This window comes from Coregonus clupeaformis, unplaced genomic scaffold, assembly GCF_020615455.1.
Source record: "Coregonus clupeaformis isolate EN_2021a unplaced genomic scaffold, ASM2061545v1 scaf2693, whole genome shotgun sequence".
Classification (NCBI taxonomy): Eukaryota; Metazoa; Chordata; class Actinopteri; order Salmoniformes; family Salmonidae; genus Coregonus; species Coregonus clupeaformis.
In genome coordinates this window covers 10,001-19,481 of record NW_025536147.1, presented here as the reverse complement: position 1 = coordinate 19,481, position 9,481 = coordinate 10,001, and the positions used below count along the sequence as shown (strand labels likewise).

The 9,481-nt window shown below is 48.5% G+C and overlaps 1 protein-coding gene across 1 annotated transcript in view; it reads right to left on the bottom strand.

Moving 5' to 3' along the window:
• Positions 1-1,113: 1,113 nt before the first annotated feature.
• LOC123489036 (1-phosphatidylinositol 4,5-bisphosphate phosphodiesterase eta-1-like) overlaps positions 1,114-9,481 on the bottom strand; it is a gene marked incomplete at its 5' end in the record, with an annotated part of 12,370 nt that continues 4,002 nt past the window's right edge. The window contains 4 exons of the mRNA XM_045219733.1: positions 1,114-4,920; positions 5,779-6,211; positions 7,050-7,109; positions 9,184-9,263. Of these exons, the coding sequence (XP_045075668.1) occupies positions 2,213-4,920; positions 5,779-6,211; positions 7,050-7,109; positions 9,184-9,263 (3,281 nt within the window). The remainder of the gene's footprint in view (positions 4,921-5,778; positions 6,212-7,049; positions 7,110-9,183; positions 9,264-9,481) is intronic.

Below are 9,481 nucleotides of genomic sequence, written 5' to 3'. Positions count from 1 at the left end.
GGGTGAGCTCCTCTGGACACACACACAGACAGTTGACCAGACCAGACCAAAACCTCTCCCAATGCAGTTCCTAAATACGGATAAAAACATGAAAAGCTACAGCACAGTTGTATTGATTAAAACGTACAGATGAGTCACAAGAGTGTAAAGATTGTGATCAGAAATCCTCCCTGTCTGTACATCCAGCCTGGTGTGGGAAAGGTAATGGACTTCCTCCCTGTTAAGATGATCCAAGATGTTTTATGTAGCACAGATCAGCCTCAGCGGTTCTCCGTCAGGTGAAGACAAGCTTGAGCTGTTTCGGAAGGCAACCAGTCTCTATCTCCCAGCATGGGGTCTGACAGCAGCCTCCCCTGATCTGGCCCAGTGGAGGGTAAGGGAGGGTATTTATAATGACCAGAGATCATAGAGAAGACACGGAGTAAACAAGATGACACACTGAGACCCGAAATCACAGGCCTCCTGAGTGTTGCAGTTAGGGGATAATGGCTTGACACAGAACGATTAGAGTGTGAAGGAGAGCGGGGCGCAGACATGTAAGGGTGACAGGGGGACTTCTAATTTTGAAAAATATGTTTTTAGTTTTGTGCTGCACCAGCCATAGAAGTGCGGAGGGGAGGGGTGAGGAGTGAGGAGGATGGGGTTACAAGGACCAGGATTAAAGGGATAGTGTGACTTAATCTCCGAATAACTGTTTTGAGGATTTAGATGGTCACAGGTGGGCTATCTCTCATCTCCATTATTGCTCATTTCACAAACAATTACATCACATTATCCACACACAGCAAGATACAAAAACACAGGCAGGGAGGGGGGACTGTGTGTGTGTGTGTGTGTGTGTGTGTGTGTGCGTGCGTGCGTGCGCATGCTGTGTGTGCGTGCGTGCGTGTGTGTGTGTGTGTACATGCCATGGCAAGAGCAGTTGTATACCTCAGTGGCTGCAGCAGTTAGTAGTAGGGTAAACGTAGAATACAACTAGAGAGTGTGTGGGTGAGAGAAATGGAGAGAAAGATGGTGAAAAATAGAGTGAGAGAAGAAAAGAGACTAAAAACAAACATCAAGGATCAAAAGGCAAATAGAGGACATGTAATCAAACAGACAGACTTGTTCAAGTCAAATGTTACACAATTTTATTACATCAGTAAAATGCAAGAAAAAGAGGACGGGTTTAACTCTGAAAATAAAAACTTGGTCTGGTTGAAAACCCTTATCTATCTATTCCAGTCTGTGTTTCTGTTCTTCTCCCAATTTCTCTTTAAAAAAATTGTAATAACCAGCCCCAATCCCCCCCCCCCCCCTGTTTTTGCAGTCTGTATTAAAGTAATCATCAAAATAAAAGCATTTAAACTCTAAAAGTTTAAAATATGTGATAGTGTTTAAAATCTTAGAAAGCGAGAAGTCCGAACAAGCAAGAAGTCAAAGTATTGCATCCAAACCCACTATGACCTATTCTGTGCAAAGGTAGTAGTGCACTGTGATGTCTACAGATCGATGCATAGTCATGCTGGACATTTAACATGCAGAAAACAGCTCAACTAAATGACAACACCTTCAATTAAAAACGAATGTACAGTAGAATATGCACCAACAACACCAAGACACAGAGGACAGTCAGAGGAGAAGGAACACTTGAGGAAGGTCTCTGATGAAACAGATCCCATCCCTTAAAAGTGGCCCCCCACTGGTTGAATCAACGTTGTCTCCACGTAATTTCAACGAAATGACGTTGAACTAATGTGGAACAGACGTTGAACTGATGTCTGTGGGCCTCTGATAATACTAATACACATTTAAAATGTACAAAGACCAAGACAACACTTCCCTTCAGAGTAAAACACATTTGGAAAGTTTCCTTATTTTCTTCTTTATAGTAGATGGCGTTAGCTTGAACAGGAAGTAGAATTACAGGAACAGACAGGACAGGAAACGGGTACAATCAAAGTAGGAAGTAGTTTTACGGTCTGTTCCAAACTACATTTATAGAACATTCTGTTCAGGACATGGACTTAAAAGAAGATCAAAAAACATATTTACATTTACAGACAAGACTGTCAGACCAAATCAGGTAGTTGATTTTATATCTGGAAGTATTATTGGACAGCCCAACCAGGATATATATTTTTTTTTTCTCGGTCGTAAGCAGGAAGCTGATTTGCTGTGTTTTGGAAGTACATTTACATCATTCTATGTAGGTGATAACCAGGAAGTGAGTTCAGAGTCTGAGCAGGAAGTAGACCTCCGGTTCTGATTGTAAACAGGAGTCTGTGGGCAGCAGAGAGTCATCATGATAATGAACACCGCAGTGATCTCCATATCCGTAACCCAGTGTGGTGCATGCCCCTTCAGGCAGCCCCCTATCCTCCAGCTGGTCCAGGTAGCCCGCTATGTAGGAGCCTGTGGAGTGTCTGTTAGCTGGGGGGTTCTGACCTGCTGCTGCTTTAGTACGCAGCACTACCCCTCCCATGCTGGAGGGGGCGCTCACATCCCGGGGCTTTAGAGCTTCCTGCTGCCTCTCTCGAGCGCGGTTGTTGATGTGACGCACACGGCTCTGGCTACGAGAGGATAGGCGGCGTGAGAGGAGGGGGGGGGAGTCCTCCTGGGTGTCAGGGACAAAGTTTGAGGGGGGGTAGGGGCGTGATGGGGGTATGAAGGGTTTGGAGGGTATCTGTAACTGAGGTAACTGGGGCAGCTGGGGAGACTGGGGTCTGTCCCGGTCTCTGTCATCCCCCTCCAGGGTGACTAGTTTGCGGAGCTGCTCAGTGAGGGGGTCTGCAGACTGCAGCCGTTGGGACAGACTCCCCAGGCCCCTCATCCTCCTCCGCTCCCTCATACAGGGGGTGATGAAGCTGCGGCTGATGGTGTTGTATTTGCTGTGGAAGTTGCAGGAGATGTCCTCTGATGTCAGGTCACCCAGAGACTTGGACTTGCAGGGGTTCGGGGCTGTGGGTGGTCTGGGGATAGATAGAGGAGGGACAAGGGTGGAATCCAAAAGGGGCAGTGATGGGGGACCAGATCGGGGTTGGAGCTGGGGTTGTGGCTGGGGCTGGGTCTGAGTGTCTGATTGGGGCTGGGGTTGGGCCTGGGGAAAGGGCTGGAGCTGGGTGTAGTGGGAGGCCGAGGCAGTGGAGGGTCTGAAGCAGTCGTAGTCTCGCTGGCTGTAGTCCACACTACAGTCTGAGCTGGGGGAGTCCAGGCCTCTGTCTCTGGGGAGGCTAACAGACCTTGGACCAGACACACCAGACAGACACTCTGAGGAGGAGAACCCATTCTGGAAGTAGGTTGAGGCTTCACCCTGACCCTGTCCTTCCGCTGTCCCACCCTGGTAGCCCCTAGTCTGGGGCTGGGTGGGACAACTGTAGCTGTGCTGCTGGGTGTAGGCTCTGGTAATGTGTCTGCTGTTCTCAAAGGAGAGCTCAGCCCTGCTGTGGGTGGAGGGGTGGCTGTTCAGGAGGAGGGGGCTGGGGTTGGGGGGGCTTTTGAAGGGGGAGGGCTGAGTTTGAGGGGTTATTGATTGGGTGTGGAGAGGGGAGGGCTGGTGTGAGGGCTGTTTGAGGGGTGAAGGACACTGGGAGAGCTGGAGTTGGGGTTCATACCGGAGAGAGGGGTGTAGTTGGGTAAACTGGCTTTGGGGAGCAGCGTTATGTTTGTTTGGGCTGGTAGCGACCCAGGTATGGTTGTGTCTCGGTAATGTCAGGGTCATCTCCAGTGGATCCTCGTCCACGTTAATCTCCACCTCCATCAGACTACTTCCTTCCGTGTCATGGCACAACAGGAAATGGTCAGACACCGTGCTATTGATGGACGGGCACCCGTAATCCCACGACAACCCCAACTCTCCCACTGACCCCAGCCCAGTAGGATCACACTCACCCCCGTAGCCCTCTCCTGTCTCCTCCACCTCCCCCAGGAGAGGAGGCACTTTGGCTGGGGAAGTCTCCAGGCTGCCCATGAGTGTGCTCTCCTCAGAGTCAGCCTGGATGTTGCCGATGGTCTGCTCCCTCAGGTTGTAGACAGAGACTGGAGACAAGACCTCCTCATCCAGGATGGTATAGACCTCCTCCAGCTCCGTGGTCTCAGGACTAGAGAAGAGAAGGGGGGCGTGGGAGGTCTTGGGGTGGGGTGAGAGTAGGTTCTGGTTCGCGTGGTTATGGGTCTGGCTTGCCTTTGGAGGAGTGATAGGTCCGTTCATTGCCTTGCGGGGGAAGTCTTTATATGGGGTGGTAGAGTATACGGTGACCTTATAGGGTGTGCTGGAGTCCTGGATAGCGGGGTAGGATAGACAAGACATGACACTGAGGGTGTGGGGGTCAGAGTTCGTTGTGAGGTCATTCTGGTCGGCGGTGAGGTCAAACTGGCCAATCAGAGCGGAGATAGACCCGCAGGTGGTGTCGTTGTCGAGGGATACAGCGTCAATGAGTCGTGAGATGATGCTGTCCTGTAGGGAGACGGGGCTCTGCAGATCGCACCGGTCCACGTTCAGTGGGGAGAGGGGGGGCACAGAGGAAGAGGGGACAGAGGAGACGGAAGAGGATGAAGAGGAGGAGGAAGGTGCTGGCATGTTTGTTGTACTAAGTAATGTTGTCTCTGGTCTGCTCTCAGTAGGTACGTGTAAACAGTTGCTCTCTGTCTCTGTTGAGCTGCTCAGGTGACACAACATCCTTTGGCGAGAAGAAACGTCCTCAGCTTTGCTGGGTGGGTTGACTCTGTCCTGTGATTGGTCTTTGGAGTCACCATCTACACTTCCTCCTCCTCGGCCAATGACCAGGTAGGAGGTCTCATCTGATTGGTCAGGCTCTGTGGTCCTATCCTGTGCGTTGTTGTGATTGGTGGAAGGGGTGGACACTCTGTGTTCAAGGGAGGCGGATGATTCGATGAGGAGTTCCACAGAGTGGGACCTGGGCTGGTTAAAAGGGGACGTTCCTATGGAAACAGACATTTTAGACAGTCAGTAAAGGTTCAAACATTTCAAAGCCGTACGTAGAACACCAAGCCAAACAACAACCAACCGACACATTCCGTCCAACACGAGCCAATTGCAACACACAGACGAATGGAATGTACCACCAAATACGACTGTGAGAGGGGTGTTGGAGAATGAGGCTGTGCAGGTAACAGAAGGAACATCCATTGTTTTTGGAACATCAATTTTGGAACAGATGGTCAAATGGAATAAATTTTGGCAGTTAAAAAAGGACATTTTAAATTTTGAAATAGTACTTTTACAAAGTTACATCAGTGGCATGATGTAATACTGGGATGTTTTAGGATGAGGCAACCTTAGGAGGTGTCTTGGTTTACCTGGCGGGATATCCTAGTCAGTTCTCTACTACAGAGAAGCACCACAGAGTGAAAAAGGAACAGAAAAGGTATGTTAAAGTAGTGAGGAAGAATAGAGTGCCTGGATTTGTCAATTCACATGAAAATATATATTTTTCTATATTTTGGGAAATGACATGTTAGAAACAAGGCAACGGTTTACATTTCACATAAGACCCATAGCACTGTTTGTTTCAATGAGAGCGTAAGACAACAACTCTAAGCGTCATGTCACATATAGCAAACAAAGCCAGTTGCTCTGCCTTTACAGGTAAGTCTACGGTCATGTATTACGCTGAGAAATAGGCAACATGATGCTGTTACACTGTTGGTTGGTTTCTTGCGTTGGTTTCTTCTTACATGTTAGATATCTATTATAATATGTTGCTTGTTACATAACATATAGTTTATTATCATGGTTGATGTAAGAGTGTGTGAGGTCTCCAGAGGAGGTCTACCCACCGAGGAGAGTGTCTGCCCCCAGGTCAGTCTGCTCCTGATTGGGGGAGCAGAGGGAGAGCTGTGCCTGCAGAAGTCTCTCCAGGGGCATGGAGATGGGCCTGTGGGTGAGGTTGTCGCGGGCTGTTGGGCGCCTCTCCACCATAACCCCCTCCCTGTCCATTTCCCTGTCCCGGGACCCCTCCCCCCCAGCCCCTGCCCTGGCCCCCACTCTGTCCTTGCCGTCTGATATGGAGGCCTTGCGGTCCGATATGGAGGTGGAGGACTCAGCGAGCTTCATCTTGGTTTTCTTGCGTCCCTTGGTGGGGGCGCTGGCGGTGCGTCGGAGGAGGTGGTCACTGATGGAGCGTTTCCTGAAGGCCGGACCACAGCTGGTGTCTACTGACGATTTAGAGGGCTTGTTGAACAAGCCTCTGATGCCTCGCAGCTGACGACCCTGGTGGGTGGAGAGAGGGACAGAGAGAGATAGAGGGAGAGAGAGAGAGAGGTAAGAGAGAGAAATAGTTTAGTATTTTGCATGAAAACATGAATTGCATGGTGCGAGGGAGAAAGTTAGATAAGATTTGTCATGCTTTTCAATCACATCACAGTATTCCCACCACAATGCCAACATGCCTGAGTAACAATATAGACTGAAAACAGTAACACACTTCACAAAATAAAATGTTTTCAGCAAATCAAACACTTTTTTACATAAATTCAGATTAAGTGCAGAGCTGTCATTGCCCCTCCCCCTCAGGTTCATCACAGGCAGAACGCAGAATCTCAATTCCATTTCCTTGACTCCTTGCATCGTCTCTCCTCGTCTCCTTCTCAAAACCCAGTGGATGAGGTCAGAGGTCCCTCCCCTCTAACCTTCTCATCCAATGGGTCTCGAGAAGGAGGCGAGGAGAGAGGACATGGGGAATCAAGGAAATGGAATTGAGATTCTCCCATGGCCAAAGACATGCCCTTAGACGGCACTATAGCATCCCGGTAACTACTAACCATAGACAAACAACCCTAACATTCTCTCACTCACAATCCTTGCAACATAGTCCCTCTTTTTTACCATTATCTGTGTAGTTAGTAACGCCATGAGCTCTGATTTTATGAACCCAATATAGATCGAAAATCACCTAACAAGAAAACACATCCACAATACACACAATATACCAATCTTAGATGTAGCACACATACAAAAATAATCTGAAACCATATACACTCCACCACACACAGTGGAAACAGTTGACAGTCGTGCAGATGCCATGCAGCATACAGTCTACCCAGGATACCTTGTTGGCTCCTAGAAAGTGCATTATGGTAAAGCTGGGGTTCAGGACTAGTGGACTCCACTGGAAAGGAAGAATGTACCAGTTTAGCTTGGGAGAGTTATATAGATGACAATTAGCTGTGAAAAATATGTATATGTAGAAGCTGAAAATGATGATTCCCCACTACTTTTCTATAGGGTCAGAGTAGCAGTAACCTGGTCTCAGATCTGCTCTCACTAGCCTGGTCCCAGATCTGTTCGTGCTTTTGCCTACTCCATTGGCATTGTCAAGCAAATCATGTTTGCTTGACAAGATACCAGAAACATAATTTTCTCCTTTCCCCCTTCTGATAACCAGGTGGCGAATCGCATCTCTGCATGTCTGGCAGACATATCAGTGTGGATGTCAGATCACCACCTCAAGCTGAACCTCGGCAAGACGGAGCTGCTCTTCCTCCCGGGGAAGGACTGCCCGCTCCATGATCTCGCCATCACGGTTGACAACTCCATTGTGTCCTCCTCCCAGAGTGCAAAGAACCTTGGCGTGACCCTGGACAACACCCTGTCGTTCTCCGCTAACATCAAGGCGGTGACCCGATCCTGTAGGTTCATGCTCTACAACATTCGCAGAGTACGACCCTACCTTACACAGAAAGCAGCACAGGTCCTAATCCAGGCACTTGTCATCTCCCGTCTGGATTACTGCAACTCGCTGTTGGCTGGGCTCCCTGCCTGTGCCATTAAACCCCTACAACTTATCCAGAACGCTGCAGCCCGTCTGGTGTTCAACCTTCCCAAGTTCTCTCATGTCACCCCGCTCCTCCGCACACACCACTGGCTTCCAGTTGAGGCTCGCATCTACTACAAGACCATGGTGCTTGCCTACGGAGCTGTGAGGGGAACGGCACCTCCTTACCTTCAGGCTCTGATCAGACCCTACACCCAAATGAGGGCACTACGTTCATCCACCTCTGGCCTGCTAGTTCCCCTACCTCTACGGAAGCACAGTTCCCGCTCAGCCCAGTCAAAGCTATTCGCTGCTCTGGCACCCCAATGGTGGAACAAGCTCCCCCACGACGCCAGGACAGCGGAGTCACTGACCACTTTCCAGAGACACTTGAAACCCTACCTCTTTAAGGAATACCTTGAATAGTATAAAGTAATCCTTCTACCCCCCCACCCCATAAAAAAAAGTGGTTGTCCCACTGGCTATCATAAGTTGAATGCACCGATTTGTAAATCGCTCTGGATAAGAGCGTCTGCTAAATGATGTAAATGTAAAATGTAAATGTAAACAGACTGGTACCCAGGCTATGTTAAAGAGACTAGAAACAGACTGGTACCCAGGCTAGGGTCAGTGGAGACAGGGGGAGAAGAGGACCAGGGATACAATGGATGTCTCAGACTGTAGTGTACTGTCCCTACCTTCCCATAGAAGGGTTATCTCAACGTAATGTACTGTACCTATCTTCCCATAGAAGGGTTATCTCACTGTAATGTACAGCACCTACCTTCCCATAGAAGGGTTATCTCACTGTAATGTACAGCACCTACCTTCCCATAGAAGGGTTATCTCACTGTAATGTACAGCACCTACCTTCCCATAGAAGGGTTATCTCACTGTAATGTACAGCACCTACCTTCCCATAGAAGGGTTATCTCACTGTAATGTACAGCACCTACCTTCCCATAGAAGGGTTATCTCACTGTAATGTACAGTACCTACCTTCCCATAGAAGGGTTATCTCACTGTAATGTACAGCACCTACCTTCCCATAGAAGGGTTATCTCACTGTAATGTACAGCACCTATCTTCCCATAGAAGGGTTATCTCACTGTAATGTACAGCACCTATCTTCCCATAGAAGGGTTATCTCACTGTAATGTACAGCACCTATCTTCCTATAGAAGGGTTATCTCACTGTAATGTACAGTACCTACCTTCCCATAGAAGGGTTATCTCACTGTAATGTACAGTACCTACCTTCCCATAGAAGGGTTATCTCACTGTAATGTACTGTACCTACCTTCCCATAGAAAGGTTATCTCACTGTAATGTACAGTACCTACCTTCCCATAGAAGGGTTATCTCACTGTAATGTACAGTACCTACCTTCCCATAGAAAGGTTATCTCAACGTAATGTACTGTACCTACCTTCCCATAGATGTCATGAACTGATACGTGGATAAAGATTGACGCCTCAGTCAAACCCTCCAAGTACACATGTCTATAACCTGCAGAGAGAAAGAGAAAGAGAGAGAGAGAGAGAGAGAGAGAGAGAGCGATAGAGAGAGAGAGAGATTTTTGCCCAAAATACTTACATCATTATAACAAACTTTATTTCATTGAACAAACTAGAAAGTTAAAACCAAGAACATAGAACCCCCCTGACGCCCCACACCCCTACAAAGTCCTCCAGACAGATCACCAGCCCCCCGTGCTCCAGTGTTAG